At 37.5% G+C, this 19,940-nt stretch overlaps 1 protein-coding gene across 11 annotated transcripts in view; it reads left to right on the plus strand.

Annotated features, from left to right (window-relative positions):
• Positions 1 to 3,864: 3,864 nt before the first annotated feature.
• Positions 3,865 to 19,940, plus strand: part of LOC132121547 (voltage-dependent T-type calcium channel subunit alpha-1G-like) — a 130,545-nt gene continuing 114,469 nt past the window's right edge. For all 11 annotated transcript variants that reach the window (XM_059531050.1, XM_059531049.1, XM_059531054.1 and 8 more), the window contains exons 1-2: positions 3,865 to 3,971; positions 14,490 to 14,623. In XM_059531050.1, coding sequence (XP_059387033.1) covers positions 3,879 to 3,971; positions 14,490 to 14,623 — 227 coding nt within the window. In that variant the 5' untranslated portion in view covers positions 3,865 to 3,878. The remainder of the gene's footprint in view (positions 3,972 to 14,489; positions 14,624 to 19,940) is intronic.

Below are 19,940 nucleotides of genomic sequence, written 5' to 3' on the forward strand. Positions count from 1 at the left end.
AATACATGTATTTATTTAATAACTTTTTTATTGTATAATTCTTAGCATTTTAATTTCATAGCAATTATGGTGAATTCCTAAGATGACATTTATTTATGCAAATGTTTTTAATTTAAACTTTTCTTGCTCTTAAGAGCATTTTTTTTTGTATTTCACGTTTATTTTATTATTAGCATTTAAGTCTTCGATCCCTTTTCCATATGATTACTGTGAGACTTAATTGTCCAACTTATTTTCTTATTTAGCTGTCTGTTTATTTGTTTGTTTCATACATGTATTTATAAATCCTTTTAGACACCATTTCCTTTTTTTCCTTTTTATTTTTGTTCTACAAAGGCCCTTTGCTAATAAGCATACAATGACATAATAGCATGGAATGGTTCTTGAATTGGAGCAGGATGAACATTTTAGCACAGTGGAACCAGCAGACGTAAAGCGTCCCAGCAGAGGAGCTATGTTAGGACATGTGACACTGGAGAATGTAAGAGCCTGGCATGAAACATAGCTAATGCCAAGAGCCTTGAATTAAACATAGGATGGATGAAATACGGCTTTTAGCCAGGCATGGCTGTCATCCATATGGGCTCCTGAGACCCTGGAGAAAGGGCTACTAAACAAGTGGCTGCATGCACATATTTAGACTAGAATGATAGAAATGTGAACTGTTAGAAAGATTGTAAATTAATGAACAGATGGTCTGGAACTCACATGTGAAAATACTGTGTGCATTAAATATACTGTTAGTCTGATCAGACTAGTACTAAAATGGATACTCAGTGGATTTCTATAGGAAATGCTTTAAAGGCTTTACTATTTAGTTGGGTTTATTACAATTGCATATCCTTGCAACAGAATGTCCCAATAGTTCTGCATCCTGAATTTGTGACGCCACCTCATTTATTCATTACTTAGCATAAGATAAGTTTATACCCAAGCACTGGAGTTTGACAAATCTGAGCGTGTTGCTTATTCAGCCCACCTCGGTCACTCTTTCAGGTGTGTTCGCTAGCATTAGTCTGCAAAATCAGCCTGGAAAAGCTGCAGAATCGCTCACACAAACATACACACACCATACTTTTATGCCTTGTTACTTTCTTTTTCCAGCCTGTCAGAAGAGTGAAAGTGAGGCTTTTCAGAGCATGAAGGGAGCCTCATGTGGGAATTGGGCTCCACATAAACACGACATAAAGAGTTGATGAGGTTTTGATCTCACTGTTGCCTGTGAGTGAAACCCACCTACACTCCTCCAGCAATGGTGAAGGGGGTCCATGTGAGAGAAAACGCTTGTCTGCTCATGGTGAGCTCACTTCAGATTCTGCCTGTTGTGTGAGTTCACTGCTTTGTTTTTTCAAATTAAAGCCACACTTTATGAAACAATTTATAAGCACATGTTCCAGTTTTCTCATTTATTGTTTATAGGGGTTTGTCTGGTTATTACTGTCATCAGGACTCTCCCTGTTTCGTCTTTTGTTACTGCTTGCTGGCAAGGGAAACATTTTCAATGTCTGTGACTTGCTGCCTGCATTCATTAAACCTTTTAATCCTGCGGCCATTTATAAGTTGCCGAAGGCTCTACAACTGATTTTTTATTTGCAAATATTGTTTTGGTTGCAATAAAACTGGCATATAAGTAGACAACTTTAGGAAGCGCTTCTGACAACTTGCTGGATAATGTGTCGTGGAGGGTTGGTTGTTTTCTCTAAAATGCACCTGGCAACTTTATTATCTCAATCTTTGCATAGGTTTCTATGGGAGTTTCTATATAGAGGAAGAAGCAGCCAGCCAGTTATTATTGCAGAATAAACCCCGACAGCATGACCAGAGCCACTGTTTACCAAGTAAATAAATGAACATGCAGTAATATATTTGAAATTATTTTATTATACCAGAAGAAAGATTGTGTAGTGAAATAAAACACTTGAAACTATAGCAGGGTGTATTAGTGTATTAGATTCATTGCCAGTGGTCAGACATTATGCAAATTCAAACATTATGCAAAATACTGGATAGCAGAAGTGCAATACTGCACAGTATGAATAATAATATCAATAATTAGATTTTCATAAATCTCTAGAATTAAAAAAAAAACTGTGCATTAATGGGTTAAGTTGAGAATTTTAGTGGTACCTTCAGTACACTACTGTTCAAAAGTTTGGGATCTTTAATATTTTTTTAAATAATTATCTTATGTTTATCAAGGCTTCATGTACTTGATCAAAAATAGAGTAAAAAGAGTAATATTTTGAAGTATAATTTATTTGGGGAATGGCAAACCTTTGAAAGGAATTGTAATTGCAATTTACTATTAAAACCTATGTTGTGTATCATTCTTTTTTTAATATATATATATATATATATACATATATATATATATATATATATATATATATATATATATGCACACAGTTTTTGGGTGATTTTCCTTACATAGTTCACGACTGTCAGTTCCACTGACTCTGTGCCCCTGGTTCAGTGTATATAGATGAATGCATCCTGAGAGAAGTTAGCAGCTTGTTATTTGTCTTCTGTCTTTTTGAAGGAAGAAGACACATTCTGTCGGTTTCATTATTTATGCAGAATACATTATAGCCCGAGGCCCTTTATGCAACTAGAGATGATCATTATGGTCAAGAACTATAAAATACTATAGTTCATTCAGGCTTTACACCAGAAATCAGTAAACACAGAATGTACATTATTGAGGTTTATGGCTTCTCATATATCTGTGCACATGCAGCACTAAATGCTGGTTAATTCATGATGGCGTTGTGAAAAGTGTGATCACATTAAAAGCCTGAATCCAACTGTAAATCCACTTAACATTTTTCACTTAAAGTCTAAAGTGTTGCGTAATTTCCTTAAGTTATGATGTCATCGGACAATATATAGTTTTATTGTTGACCATAATCAGAGTTTCTCCAGGCAGGAAACTTTCCTGTTTGATGGTGCATCTTCTTATTTAGTTTTGGTGGCTTTAATTGTGTCTCCTTGGGCCCTCCGCTGGCAGTAATTGTGAAAAATGAGCTGGTTTCTGTCTGTAGCCACTTTGCTCAGACGGCACCCTGTATAGGCATTAGCATTCTTGTGTTTAATTTAGATGTAAATGTGCGAGCTCGACCCCTGAATAGGTACATGACATCTGAGGGACCAGGGACAAATTTTCCCAACCCATGATCAATTACTAGAGGTGAGCTAAAAAGATGAAGGAACTCTGGGTCATTTATTCCCCACAAGAAAATCAAGAATAATAATGACGAACATAAAGCACCGTTGGGCCTGTAAAACGTTTAGGTGGACCTGACCTCGTTTTCATGACAGAGAAAGTGATTTTGGCCTTTGAAATGATATCTGTTAAAGCTGTAATAACTAAATTATGTGATCGCTAACAATAATGTGATAATTTATTACAGTTTCTTCTTGCTTTCTTTTCCAAAACAGATTATAACAGTGGGATAGAAGGGCATTATTTACACGACACAGTTACATAAATTTGCATTACTTCTGCTTTTTTTTAAACTCTATATTACTCACTTTAGCAACGGCAGGATAACAAATGTCTGCCGATAGCTTGGATGTAGTATATAAACTGTAAAAAAGTTGTAAATAAAGATTTTAGAATGTACAATAGTGAAGAAAAGAAAATAGTCTATCAGACCTTCTGCTTCAAAATGTTACGTATATCTCAGTGTGTTCCTTTTATAAGTATTTGTGAAATGAGTGAAAATGGTTTCAAAGTAATTTTCATCATTTGCATAGGTTGCAATAATGCCATTCATTTATATTCTGAAGAAAACCTTTTTCTATTTGTCTGTGACTGCATGTATTTTCTATGTACTATTCCTTAACTTCTGCTTCCCACATGGTTCGAGAGGGCTAGCATGTTGGTAATCCTGCTGAACTGCGTTACTCTGGGGATGTTTCAACCTTGTGAGGACAGCCACTGTGACTCTGAGCGATGCAAGATACTGGAGGTAAGTCTCATTCTTAGAATACACCACCTTTTGTAACCCGATGTACTTTAGATTAAAGAACAGATGGTTAACAAATTAAAATATAACTGGACCAGACTTGAAATTTATTTAGTTTTCAAATTAAATCCAACAACTTTTACAACTCAAAAATGGGGTTACTTTGAGGCATTTATCATCATCTCTCGTCGAGCACTGGGTTTCTCTAGATATCCTGAAGCATGTTGTGTTGAATGACTTCCAAAAGACACTGGAATGCCCAAAACCACATGTGGTGATAGGCAACAAAGAGATCCTCGCCTGTAATTCAAAGCAGATTATCGCAGGAAAGACACTGCTCTGGTTTATCATTGACTTGGGAACATTGCTCAGGGACTTTGATTTCAATCTGCTAAATTCCTTTTGCTTTGTTTAACAGATGAGTGTTTTGCCCTAAGGATTTCAAAGAGCCATCCTCTCTTTTCTGTTATGGATGTATTTAATCATTCTGGGACCCAGCAACAATTCACTTTTGTCCTCCATAGAGGAGATATTATTTTATATAAAAATAACAATTGGGGGCATTGGCAGAGGATATGTACTGTACTGTGTAAACATATAATGTATACATATTTCAATAAATGTTGTTTCTCAAACATTCTTTAAACTGTACACCTACGTATATTACTAATAATAATGTTTAGAATATCGAAAGGTTTCTTCAGTACCAAATCAGCAGATTAGAATGATTTCAGAAGGATCATGTGTCACTTAAATCTGTTGTAATGTAAAGGGCCCTGAAACTTGAACTTTGCCTATATATAGATGGATGGATAGATCTTTTTTAAACATTTGTTTTGTCAGATGTATTCTCTGCTCCATATACTGTCATGAAGTGAAGACCATTTTAATTCCCAAAACCTGTTTCTTTCTTTTTTTTCTGGCTCTTTTGAAGTTATATAACACTTTCAACCTCTGTTCATCTCTATGTGATGCCTCTAATGCTATGGGGGTGTCATAAGCGTTTGGAGGACTATATAAAAACAAATGAGCCTGAAATGGCCTGGCCCTAGAGCGGATTAAACCATATTAAATGAAGTGCCTAAAACACGACTTCAAAGCCACTCATCCACACAGCCATTATAATCAGGAACTTTAGAATACTATGTGACTGATTGTGACATGAGGTGAATCACCTCTTATTTCCGAGTTATTAATGGTTGCTGTAATGGATGATACTAATCTGTGATCTTTACATTGTGATAGGTCAGGTTCACTGTACAGAGTGTGAGTGAGATGTGATTATAATATTTTATTTAAAGGCAGACTATCACATAAATCATACAACAATTGTACAGTGGCTTGCCTCCAGACTTGATTTTGAAATCAGTATTGACATACTCTTGACAAAATACCTAGATGAATAATTGAATAGTGCTTATTATTTAGTAGAATATATGTATAAAACACACACACACACACACACACACACACACAATGAAAATAAATGTTTTCCATCACAGGAATAAATTACATTTTAAAGTATATTAGAACAGAAAACAGTTATTTTTAATTGTGATAATATTTTACAGTATTTCTGTGTTTTTTACTGTATTTTTTAATCAAATAAATGCAGCCTTTGTGAACATAAGTCTTAGAAACATTAACAAAAAAATCATATCGTCCCCAAACTTTTGAACAGTAATATATAACATTCTTATACATATATATATATATACTACAACTACTATATAAAATAATGTGAGAATAATAAAACTACATTTACTGTATATACTTTAGTAATGTACAATAGTTTCGTTTTGAGTAGTATGGAGATTATAAGGAATGCAGCATGAAAGTTATTTATATGAAAGGAATGGGTATAGGAAAAACCATGGTACATATACTTTGTGGTTTAGAGACACTTTCTTGCTGTGTTTCCTGGAACCATCATCTTTTACTCTTCTTCATGCCTGGGTGAGATTGCTTTATTTCCAATAATAATGCCAAGATTTCATTGGGATTTAATGGGAGCAGATCAATTTCTTAGTTTGATTTTTATTCGGTAAACTTAGTAATTGAAACCCGCAGTGCAGCTAAACCCCAGTTTTGGAGCATTCCCCTCCCTGCTTCTCATCTGAAATAAATGGCCTGGGACGTTTCATCTCTAAGATCTGATAATTTACAGAGATTATCTTCTCCAACTGCTCTATCAAAAATCACTCTCCCTCTTGCCATATGGAAATTAGTGTGCTTTGCCAGAAATAAGATTGCAAACCTGGTCAATCAGGAAATTTACAAAGACATACTATCAGCTCCCATCACTGTCTGGGAGACACGCCTGGCCTCCACAGCTGACGTGACTCAGGTTAGCCCTCGGCAAGAGCTCTAGAAGAACGCCTTTGGTGGAATAATGGAATTCAGGGAAATACAATAAAGCCGTGGTGCATGCCTGCTGTCTCTCTCTTTCTCTCTGTGCCCCTTCTCTTCTGCCCACACAACACATTATCATTTATTTCTTTAGTGCTTTCCTCTCTTCTTTTTTCCCTCTGCAGGCATTCCTCATTTTTTTATGTTTTATTTTCTGTCACTACATATCATTCTCAATACATGACTTTCTTCTGTAAAACACAAAAGAATATATTTGGAAAAATGTCTGGGTGTTTTCATATACAGTAATAATAGGCCTAGTCAGTTTAGTGAATTTGCTGTTTTGGTCCCCATTGGCTTTCATTACATGTCTTTAAAAAATTTTTCAAGGGTCACAAAAGAAAAATAAATGTGAGTGTGTGAGAAATGTGAGTAAATTATGCCAAATTGTAGATGAACTAATCTTTAAGTACCAAATTCCAGCTTTAGGGTGCACATGTGGGTTATTATGCAAGCTTTAGTCGAGTTTAGGGTGTAGATAAATGGTTTCAGGGGCAGAAAATTAGTAGTATAATGTTTAAGAGGAGAGCTGACTGTGTTTTTCTGTATCTTTATTTTTCGCTCCCTTTTTATTGCTCCCTGTAAGTGTGTTTGTGTGGATGATGGATGGTTTGTTCTTATGGATGGTTTGAACTACATAACTCCTGTATAGTACAATATTATCTGTTCTGGCTTGGTTTTCTTAGCATTCTTTTCAGGTAAAGTGAGCATATGTTGTTCTTTTTGTCAGCTGTTTTGCTGGGGAATCCCATTTGCCTTGGAGTAATTCAAATAATGACACTTGTAGTTTATTGCTTATGAGAGGCATGATGCATTGAGGGCAAAAAGAAAACTTTATTTGTAGCTTTGTATCTGTAAGTCAAATATGCCTCATGCACAAATTCTCTAGAAATCATAGAATGCCTGTCACCACATACCCTTATACCCTTACAACTAAATAATGAGTTGGGGCTATTGAGCTACAGTTAGGATAAAATCACCATAAACTTCTCTGTTCCACCCATGAGCTGTTTCCAAAGTATTGTGAAGCTTTATGATATCTTTGTATAACCTAAGGCGTAATTTTAGTTTTCAACTGAAAACCAGAAACTTTTTAATGCATTTTATGCATTTTGGCTGTTCATTTGCATGAAAAAGCCAACTTTTGAAAACTTTTGAAAACTCATCATAACATTAGCGTCCACACCAACACACAATAAAAATTTTTTTATCATAAGTGTATGCTGCAGTTATGTTGTCTTAAACTCAGGGCTCCGAACCGTTTCAAGGAACGAAAACGGAAACAAACGAAATTTTGACAGGAACAGAACCAGAAACCGAAACCAATAAAATTTTATAGTTCCGAACAGAATCGAAAATTTGAAATAGTCGATAACCGGTTAATAATGTTATTTTATCGTTCCATTTAATATTTGAAATTTACTGTCAACCAATCACGAATTCCAGCAGTACAGCATATGCAAATGTGACGCTGAAACCAGCGAGTGAAATGTCTGCTCAGCTGTGAACTCATCATAGGAAAGTCTCAAAGACAATGAACCGCCTTCTGGGCCGGATTAAGACCAAATTGGGCCTGATGACGCAGCGCAAAAAGGGCCTTTTTTTCTCTGCGTTGGTACATGTGCCAATTTCGTCATTTATTTATTTTCAGTAAATTATCAAAATATTTAAAAAGGTTTGCTGCATGGTTAAAATACGCTACACGTATATATATATATATATATATATATATATATATATAGAGAGAGAGAGAGAGAGAGAGAGAGAGAGAGAGAGAACTTGTATAGTCTATACGTTTTTTAGAGAGAAAAAAAATTATTTCATTCAGAAATAGACATAATGCAGACACAAAATGTTTACAAACATTAGGCTATAATAAACAGTAGGCTATTTTGTATAATCTTTTGTCGTTCAAATACATCATGAATATGGAAACATTTGATTTTGTGTCGAAAGAGAGACCCGCTGGTTTCAGTTTAGTTTTAGCCTAAATTAATTAGTTTTAGTTTGTCTATAATATTGCTATAGCTTCTTATATTTTTAATTCTTGTTCTTTTCTAAATACTGTTAATTGAAATTATTTTGTTGTGGAGTGAGCTGAACTAAATTAGCCTAGCGGAGCTTCTCAAATTTCCTGGAAGCTGAACAGTTTTCATTTGCTTTATTAACCTCAAAATAATTCTTAGAATGGAATTTTGAGTCCAACTTTCGGACGCATAAACATTTGGATTCGTGCCGAAAGAGAGAGGTAGGCATCAGCTTCACCTTAGATTAATTTGTTTTTGGATTGACGTTTTTATAGCCTAAACTAATAACTGTTTTTATAATGTTGTTAAACATTTTGCTTTAGACTACAGGCATTTTAGCCTTTATTATTTCGGAAGTAATAGGGCTAATGAAATGCAACGTGAGCCGCGACTTTTTATTTATTTTTTTTTAACGCTCAAAACGCAATCTTAAATGTTTTTTTTTCTTTTAACAATGCAGCAAACATTTTTAAATATCTTAAAAATACTTTGTCTTTAAAGTGATGATAGATTTTTTTTTTTTAATTTTTAAATTTTTTTTTTAAGTACTTTAGCCTACACATTTGGCCAAAATCTAGAGAGGATGATGCTGTAGCCTATTGGCTGTGACTAAGTGTTAGATCTCTATTTTTCTTTTTGAGTAAAGCAAACGCTATACTTTATTATTATTATTATATTATTATTATTAGCCTATTAGGCAAACCTAATAGGCTAATAACCGATTGAATTTTTTTTTCCGTTTTCAAGCCCTGCTTAAACTTTAAATGCTTAAGCTCTTTAAAGTTAAATGGATTCTGATTGGCTGACAATGTCTGTATAGCTCATCAGCTTTAAAATTTGTTCTGAAAGTGATTCCAATGATATGTGATTCCACTGTGGTGAGGAGCATATTTTCAAAGAACTGGAATGATTATTAAAACCTTATAGTTATCGACATAGTTGTTGTCGTTCATGGTTTCCTTTAGCCTTATGAGCCTTAGCCACCGCTAATCTGCTCTTTTAACGTATATCTCATTATGTATTCATATATGGTACATCAGAACTTGTCATTACATTTAAGGTTAGTTGTGCCAAGCATTATCGCTTGTCGTGTGTCTTGGTTTTCTAACCAATTACACTAGGGCACATTTTTATATGCGTGTATTGAAATCACACATATAAAGTTTGAGAGCTACAAGGGGAAGTTCTTTTGATCTGTTCAACATGCAAAGCTATAGCAGAGCTTCCGAAGACTTTTTTTTAATTACAGTAGGTGGACGAATCATATAAAGCACTTTTATATTATGTTAATAGTGGTTTTTGTCTTTATTTGTCCTTTTAAGCATGTAGGCACTAGGGGTGTAACGGTACGCAAAAATCACAGTACGGTACATACCTCGGTTTTAAAATCACGTTTCGGATAATTTTTGGTACAGTAAGGGAAAGAAATGCAAACATTAAACTGCAGGTTGTTTATTACTATAAACTTTTTTTTAACAATGTGTTTACACTTTTTTTTATACTTTTTAATAAATAAGAATAAGAAATAAAATACTGCTGCAAAGTTCTCCACTAAATAAAATATTCTCAGTCTCAAACCAATATCATATAATAAAATATAATGAAAAAATATAAATAAATAACTATGATTACAGTGCAGCATTACCAATCCCAGCTTGGACGCCTGTGCACATTAAAAAAAAATATATAACTTTTCCAAAGTGTAAAGTGCAGCATCGACACTTTCAGTTTTTAGACCTGCTCAGATTTCGTTATTGTGTTGGACCAATCGGAATTAAGAGCAAAGGTCTGTTTAAATGCCGACGGGAGCTGCGTTTGAATTACGGTCGTTTTTTTCCTAGTTGTAGTGATGTTCACACTCGCGTGATGCCTTTTGAAAACCTTAGGCCGGTGACACACTGGCATATTGCACCTGTCAAACATAGTCTATTTTGCCGTCAATACTGTTGACGGTGTCCTTTATCAGTAGGCTTTATATTTATGCTCAACATAAAGTATAGATATTGTTGTCGTGAAGACAAGATCCTGGTCTGTCAGCGGTCTCCCTCTATGTCACTTACAGTAGCAGCAGCGTGCCGCGTCAGGCACGATTCTGGTGTGTAAAGACACAGAAAACGTGAAGCAGCCGTCACGCAACTGACACACAGTAGAAACGCCATGCTGACGCCACGCAGGCAGTGTGTCACCGGCCGTAGAATCAGCTGCAGAGCGGGATTTGCACTGAACGCGGAGACTTCTGGCACTTAATATGTTGGTTTGGAAACACGAAAATGTACCTATGTTCCGTGCACAAAATATTGCATTCGGTCATTCGGTACACACGTGCACCATACCGAAAGCCCTGTACCGAAACGGTCCGGTACGAATACAAGTACCGTTACACCCCTAGTAGTCACCATTTAATTTCATTGTATACAAAATTGTAGCATGAACATCTTATTTGGTGTTTGACAGATGGAAAAAATGATACACTTGACTTGGAATGACATGAGGATGAAGTAAATGGTGACAGAATTTTCATTTTAAGGTAAACTATTTCTTTAAATGTTTAGTTAAAGCAGCATATTTCATCAACAGATGTCAATGTAGGACAAATATCAGAGACTAAATATGTATTATTGTGTTGATTTATGGTAGTGTGATGATTGGTGTTTTCCTGCTGCATTGTACAACGTCTGTTCACTTTCCTTCCAGACTCCATGATGTCATCGCTATAGCAACCGCTCTCTGCACACATGAATTAGATGAATTAGTAAGAAGAACAGAGAAGATATTTATGTGTATTCACAGTGAATGTGTGTTGCAGCTTCCTCCTCTCTTTGTGTGTGCATTTGTGGAGGTGGACAGATGGTCTGAAGAAGTTCTTGATTTAAAGAATTGTTTTCTCCGAGGAAAGGCCATCAGTTGCACTAGAATAACCTACTCACAGCACAGACAATACACCACTCAGCTATTTGTACAACAAAGAGGACACCATGAGAAGATTTATTCAGTGCCAAAAGATCACCGCACGCACGCAAACACCCTCGCTTCCACACATGTGGATGAGACTGACTCTTTCTCAGAGCTATTTTTGAACGCTTCCCCAGAAATATGAAAGAGAAAGATGACATGTATTAAATAGAAATGGGTGGATGAGATGTGGTGAGAAAAAGGAGGGGAGGAGGAATATGGGAAAGGGCTCTCTGAAACAAAGGAGATGAGAGACAGGGAAGTATAAAGAGGAAGATATTCATATAGTGTGTGGGGTGTGTGTGTGAGAGAGAGAGAGAGAGAGAGAGAGAGAAAGAGAAGGGGGAAAGAGCCATAGAGAATATTTAACCCCTGAGCTCTGCTGGCTGTGTGGAGACTATGAGAGTGTTTTGTCGAGGGGTTCCCCTACTCAGCATCATTTATCTTTGGAGGGAGCTGTTGAACCGTAGGAAGCCCCGTAGAGATCTATACTCACACACACACACACAGCTGTGTGAGCCAAGAGCTCTAAATGGACATTGAACAAAACATATATGTATATAAATAAAGAGTAATTTGACAGTTGTTGTTCTTTCACACTTATACAATACTTATGTTACATTTGTTGGTCTTTTCCATTGTTAGTTTGTTTTATTTATCCACTGTTGCAAATTATAATTTTGTTTACATATATATATATATATATATATATATATATATATATAATTGTATTAAATGCAATTATTGTTGAATGATTAAATAATTTTTATTAATGTTTTGTATTCTATTTATTCTTAAGCTGCCAAAACACTAAGGTCACTAAGATAAAGTCACCAAGATTATTTTATCTAGCTGGCATAGATACAAGTTTTTGATTTTATAGCTGTCATCGATAAAAGCAGCTGTTACTGTAAATTTAAAATGTAGTAATTGTTTGTAATCAAAGACATTTTATGATAAACACTATTAAAATGAATTAAGGTCCATAAATGCTTTCTTTCATTCATTTTCTTTTTCTTTCTTTCTTTATTTCTTAAAACCATAAAATTTTTTATCTATTACTTTAAATTAAAAGCCTTTCAATTAAACATTTAATGATACATATAAAACATTATTTAAACAACATACTTTCAATATATTGAATCATTATTATAATACAAATGATTAAAATTAAATAATTTAAAACAAAAATAGTGACTTGTCAAGCAGAAAACATCCATATGTTGAGCAATATTGATGTATAGGGCAGTGCAGGGCAGAAACTTTTGTCAAAGTGAGATTTATTTTTCATTCTTTGTTATTTATAGCGAAATTATTATTATTTAGTTTTTTTTTTTGTGTTCACCATATGTTAGCATTAATGCAGATATTTAGAGAACATTAGTGCATGGTCTTAGCAGATTTATCTCTGTCTGAACAGACAAGTCTCTTCCCCAAACCATTAATGCAAAATGAAGGCTCACAGATTCTCCCCTCGTCCTCATCCTGACAGCATTGTTTATGGATGTGTTATGTGTTACCATTAACTTTGAATTGGCAAGAACTGTAGTGCTCTATAACCCAAATGTCCACTATATGCAATACAAGCCGATCAGGGATGAGGTAATACATTAGCGCTTGGCTCTGAATAATGTCCAACGTGACAGTAAATACTCTCCACTGCGGCTTAATTAACATTCCCTGCATTTTCAGAGTGCAAGTATTTTGGCTGGAGGGAATTCCTCACTTAAGAGCTTTGACTAATGTCGCTCGCTGGCTGGCCCAGGTGTCTTTCAGTGACAGTCAGCCTTGAGGAGACGACGGTCTCTGAATTCATATGGCCGCCAATGTCTCAAGGACCTTGTCTGTGGTCTTTACTCAGGAACGGACAAACAGCCTTTAGCGTCTGCCTTAGGAAAATGCATGTTTAATAAAGCAATTTAGTTCATAAGGTCTGGAAATGTACCATCTATTGTTGAAATAAAACTAACTGTTTTTCCATTCCACTGTGCTACTTTTTCATTGTTATAAATATGTATACTGTAGATGGACATATTTGACTGCTGCGCTCACGTCTCACTAGTAATACTTGCATGAATTTTTACTCATCCTCATGTTGAGCCTTCAGACAGCTCTATTCCTTACAAATGAAAATTCATATTGACCATGTATGTGTGAAAAATTACACACAAAATAATAATAATAATAATACTTAAATATGTGTGTGTGTGTGTGTGTGTGTGTGTGTGTGTGTGTGTGTGTGTGTGTGTGTGTGTGTGTGTGTGTGTGTGATTTGTGATTTGTTAACCATAGCACAAACACACACACATTCCTGTGTACGTTCACAAAGACATAAATCGCACTTAGCACTGACTTGGCATGACGTGTGCTTTCCAAGAAATGCAAGGACTCCCATTTTCATTTCATGAAGCTTTTCAGTCATGACTCAGTGGCAGCATGGACTTTATTGCCAGATTTACTACCTCTGACCTAACCTTATGTGTTGTGTTGGTAATCTCAGTGCTCTAAAAATGCGGCGCTAAGTTTAATAGAAGTTCAACTTTTAAAAAGCATGTCTCAAGAACTTGCATTTTTTTCTATCATTACACAGCCCACATCTAATTTTTTTTTTTTTCAAAGCAAAAATGCTTTCTGTGTTAATAGCCCCGACATGTTTTGTATTCATATTTTTTTAAACTCCATATTGCAGATCATTGTCCCTGTATATGCACATTTAATAAGGTTTATTTATTTATTTTCCATTTCTGGTAACATAAGCAGAGGACTAGCAGAGGATTTGTGGGTAAAGACTTGTGTGAGTTAGTTGTTTGTGCTAACTCAGAGTTACTGAGATGTCTGTGTAAGGATGAGTCCAGGCTTATAGCCCCTCACCACATTGACACACACACACACACACACACACACACACACACACACACACACACACTATGCTGTAACATCAAAGTGGAAATGTAATATTCATCTTCATATGTTTTTGGAGAGTTTATTTCTTTATTTATAACTTGTCCATAATTTACTTTGAGTTAAGTTGTATATCCTGATCAAGAGAAGAACATTTTTGCAAATTTTTGACTTGGCCAGTGCAGCATTTTAAGATTCTGCTAACCCTTCGGATATTTCTCTCTTCCCCCAGGACTTTGATGATTTCATCTTTGCTTTTTTTGCTGTGGAGATGGTAATCAAGATGGTTGCGCTGGGCATCTTTGGGAAAAAGTGTTACCTTGGAGACACCTGGAATCGGCTAGACTTCTTCATTGTGTTGGCTGGGTGAGTCCTGAAATTACTTTACTGAAAACTCGAAAGTTTGGGGACAGTGTGTGTCACACACACACACACACACACACACACACACACACACACACACATATTTATAGAGCTGGGTAGATTACTTGTGTAATCCGTGACTGATTCCAAATTACATGACAAAAAATTTAGTTAGTAACGTAATCTGTTACATTACACATTTTAGGTAATATAATCAGACTACTTTTTGATTACTTTTTATTTCTTTTGACCTAACTAGTTTATCATATTGATTTAAATGGGATAATCTCATACTATATTGATTTAAAAATACAGAGTTAAAGAAAATATATTACATTTCTTTGTTATAACATAATGAAGTGCACTAAACATTACATTACATTAAGGTTTCCCTTACTGTGGCTCGTGAAAGAACTGCAGGGGATTCACAAGATTAATAAAAATCTAAAAATTAAATCATAAAAATATAAAATAAAAATAAATACTTTTAAAATAACAACAATAAAAAATGCTTACTAAAAAAAGTTATAATTTATCTGCATGTCATGTGACCATTAACAAATATCAGAGAACCATTCTGTCAAATTATTACCTTAAAGGGGTCATCGGATGCCCATTTTCCACAAGTTCATATGATTCTTTAGGGTCTTAATGAAAAGTCCATAACATAATTTGATTAAAATATCTTAGTGGTAGTGTAAAACAACACTCTTTTACCCTTGTCAAAAACGGCTCTTCTTAGAGCAAACTGTATTGTTGCATGTCACTTTAAGTGTAAATGAGCTCAGATTATCCCGCCCCTCTCTTCCAAGCCACTTTCTGAGGGACGGTAAACTTTAGCCGCATTCATAGTGAAACTTGCTAACTAGCATGTTATTAGGAAAGGCGATTTGCAAAGATTCATAAAAGACCCTTATACTCACTTCTTCTGTTGGTGAAGCTGGAACACGAATGATTCACACAAACATAGACGCATTTTGGTAGATCGGGGGTGCATTTCCATCAAAAACAAACATAATGCACTGCGTCTTCAGCGGCCAGAATTGAACTAATTGATCATGGCGGCGTGTCTACACGCAGCGGCTTCTCTCTTTCCCGACAGAATGGTGTTTTCATGTTTTTTGTCTTGTGAGTCGCAGTGTTTTTGTACAGCTTCATCGCGTCTAACTGTCTGTAAGCGCGCATACAGTTGCGAGTTTCTGCTCGATGTTGACAGAACCGCATTTTTACAGTTAAACTCTGCACACGCAGAACAGCTGCGGGATCTCGGTTTGCTGCGGAGGCCTACACGATCACCGACCCCCACAACTGCATCTCGCCCACAGCGGAGGCGCCACAAGCGGTGTGAGAGGAAGGAGAAGAGGGGTAAGCACGGAGGTATCCGGGCTAGGCTAATGGCTAACCCCCAAAAGCCATCTATCCCCACCATCGTACTGGCTAACGTACGCTCGTTGGACAATAAACTGGACTACATTCGATTATTACGTTCAACTCAGAGGATTGTAATAGACTGTTGTGTTTTTGTGTTCACGGAAACATGGCTCAGCAACATAGACAGTAAAAGAAATGGACACAGCGACCCCATTGGAACTCAATTGAGACAAGTGAAGCCCATTTTTAGTGATTTTTAGCACTTCCGTTTCTGACGCGCAGACTCAAACTAAGCTTGATGACGTCAGCAACCTGTCTGACAGATGTAAATCTTCTAGTAGCTGTGCGTGCAAACTGCCATCGTTAATCTTGCAGAGACGGCGAGCTTGAGCGGGGAGTTCTTTGGCGTGAGTGAGCAGGAGTAAGTATTCTGATTAATTATTTTGTATAGTATTTTAAAATGGGCTTCTCTCTTGACGTCTCCCCGATTGCCTGCGAGCTTCTACTCCTGTCTGTATGGTAATTTCTCTACTGTGCGACAGAGAGTCGAGTGGTTATGATGCAATCGTTAGCTTATTTTTACAAAAACTGTTTCTACGGGGCCATAATGTAACATAGAAGGTAATGGAGCCCTTTATACATTGTTGTGTATCTTTAGAAATAAATAATGGACAAATGGAGTCTTTAAACGCCTCAGATGTAAAGTTATTCGCTGTCAAAGTGACGCCAAAATGAATGGGAGTCAATGGGATGCTAACATAAGTGAAGTTCTGCTACAAGATGGCGGCACGTGGCCGACTTCAACTTCCGGTCGACTTCCTTCCCACCTGTTCAGCAACAGCGTTCCAGACGGCTCTATTCAGCTCGACCAGCTGACGTGCTATCAAGTAGACAGAGCTCTCGTCACGGGAGGAAAAACCCACGGCAGCAGGCTTTGTGTTTAGATCAATGTGTTTACATCAATGACGTGTGGTGCCGCGATGCTGTTGTGATCTGCAAGCACTGCTCACCCCTAGTGGAGTTTATGATTAAGTTCTGGCCGCTCTATCTGCTGAGGGAATATACTGCCATACTGCTCATTTTGGTTTACATTCCCCCGAGCAACAGCAACAGGAACGATGCACTAAATGAACTGTACCAGCACATCAGTGAGCAGCAGACAGCACACCCTGATGCTTTTTCTCATAATAGCTGGGGATTTCAACCATGCTGACTTAAAGAGTGTGTTTCCAAAAATACACCAACACATTAACTTTCCAACATGAGGTAATAACATTTTGGACTTTGTTTACACCACACAGAGAGGAGCTTACAAAGCCTTCCCCCTCCCCCACCTCGGAGCCTCAGACAACATCACTGTCATGCTAATGCCTGCATATAGACTGCTCATTAAAGTCGCCAAACCAGTTCAAAAACAGATTCAAGTGTGGCCAGAAGGATCATCAGAGGTTCTTCAAGACTGCTTCGACACAACTGACTGGGACATGTTTAAGCAGGCTACCACATACAATAACTCCACTGACCTACAGGAGTAATCAGAGACTGTCACTGCCTACATCAACAAGTGTATAGATGTAACAGTCACAAAAACCATCACTGTCCGGGCCAATCAGAAGCCGTGGATGAAAGGGGAGGTCTACAGACTCCTGAAGACACGGAATGCTGCCTTCAGAGCTGGAGATGAGGTGGGCCTGAGAACAGTCAGGGCCAACCTGGGACAACATCCCTGGGCGTGTACTGAGAGACTGTGCAGCAGAACTCACTTATGTCTCACTTATGAGGCATTTTCAACATCTCACTTAGTCATGCAGTTGTTCCCACATGTTTCAAAACTACCACCATCATTCCAGTTCTGAAGAAGCCATCTCCATCCTGCTTCAATGACTACCGTCCAGTTGCACTTACTCCCATCCTCATGAAGTGCTTTGAACAGCTAGTCATGCACCACATCAAGTCTGCCCTCACCCCCTCCCTGGACCCCTTCCAGTTTGCATATCGGTCCAACCAGTCGACCGATGATGCAATCTCCACTGCCGTCCACTAAGCACACAATCATCCCTCAACAGCTCATTTACAAACTGGTCCAGCTGGGGCTCAACACTTCGCTGTGCAACTGGCTGTTGGACTTTCTGACTGGAAGACCTCAGGCAGTACGGGTCGGCAACAACACATCCAGCACCATCACAATGAACATTGGGGCCCCACAAGGATGTGTGCTGAGCCCCCTACTCTTCACTCTGCTGACCCACGACTGCACACCGTCACACAGCTCCAACCTCTTCATTAAGTTTGCGGATGACACGACTGTGGTGGGTCTCATAAGCAACAAAGATGAGACAAACTACAGGAGCGAGTTGAGCCGCCTGGCCAGATGGTGCAGTGACAACAATCTCTCTCTGAACATGGAGAAGACGAAGGAGATTGTTGTTGACTTCAGGAGAGCACACACTCAGCACGTTTCTCTGATCATCAACGGTGCGACTGTGGAGAGAGTGAGCAGCACCAAGTTCCTGGTTGTGCACATCACAGAGGACCTCTCCTGGACTGAAAACACAGCAGCACTGGCCAAGAAATCACAGCAGCGTCTTTACTTCCTCCGCAAACTGAGAAGAGCCAGAGCCCCGCCCCCCATCATGTACACCTTCTACAGAGGCTCCATTGAGTGCATCCTGATGAGCTGCATCACTGTGTGGTATGTGGTACTCTGCAACGCATACTGAGAGCAGCTGAGAAGATCATTGGTGTCTCTCTCCCCTCCCTCCAGGACATTTACGGAACCCGCCTCACTCGCAAAGCCCTCTGCATCGCAGGTGATCCCACCCACCCGTCACACAGCTTCTTCAGTCTGCTGCCATCAAGGAGGAGACTTTGGAGTCTCCAGGCCAGGACCAGCAGACTGAAAAACAGCTCCATCCATCAGGCTGTCAGGAAGCTGAACTCGCTCCCAAACTTGCCCCCCTGTTCCTCTTCTGCCCCAGGCTGAACCCCCCCCCCCCCCCCAGATCCCACATCCCCAGGTCCTTCCACCCCCCCACTAATATACGATGGCATGCACCAGTCACTTTGTGCAGCATTGGTCTGATCACTACCTCATTCAGCACGGAACTGACATCATTCTACTACCTCTTCAGTCAGTTAAAATAACTGCTCTTGAGCCCTTTGTCACTTTAATCAGACTGAATAAGCTTCTTTTTTGTACTAAAAACCTTTTATCTGCACTGTTTGTTCACTTCACAGATTTGCACTCTATCTGCCATGTGCCTTGCATTGCTTTATTTAACTTTAATTTGAATTTGTTTATGTCTTATGGCGTTTAAGAATGCACATTAAGAAGACATCATCCAAAGTGTATACACAAGTTAGCCTTACAAGAATGACAGGCTGCTGGTTAATTCCACTGTTGGCCTAAACAAGTATCCCCTGGGTTTTTTGATACATCTCCATATTAAATGATTACCACCAAAACCTTCAGTAATTTATGAGAGACTATATAATTTTTTTTTTCAGTTTATTCAGTTGTGGCACCTTCTGAAGAATCTGGCAAGTGTTTAGTTATTGCCTTTACAGAAAAGTACACCGGTACAGTAATAGTATCAGGTAATATACCATGGAATTATTTATTTATTTATTTAGATATGCCATGAATCTGAAATCGTATTACCATGATACTCCAAAATATTTCCAGGAATATCATGGTGCTGCTGTGGTAAATGTCCAGAAATCAGATGAAGTGCAATAGTGACAGATGTCAGACAATGTCAGAAAAGCTGTGGTACTTTGTACTTGGTACCAAGATTCATAAATTTTCATAAATTTTTCATTCATTAATTTTTTTGGGCTTTGGCAAAAATTGGCAAGCGAAGAAACATAAAAAGTGTATTTCATTATAAACCAGAGAACTTGGAAGCATGGTTTATGAACCATTTGTTTCAGTTTAAAGGTTAACATT

This window comes from Carassius carassius, chromosome 39, assembly GCF_963082965.1.
Source record: "Carassius carassius chromosome 39, fCarCar2.1, whole genome shotgun sequence".
NCBI classification, from domain to species: domain Eukaryota; kingdom Metazoa; phylum Chordata; class Actinopteri; order Cypriniformes; family Cyprinidae; genus Carassius; species Carassius carassius.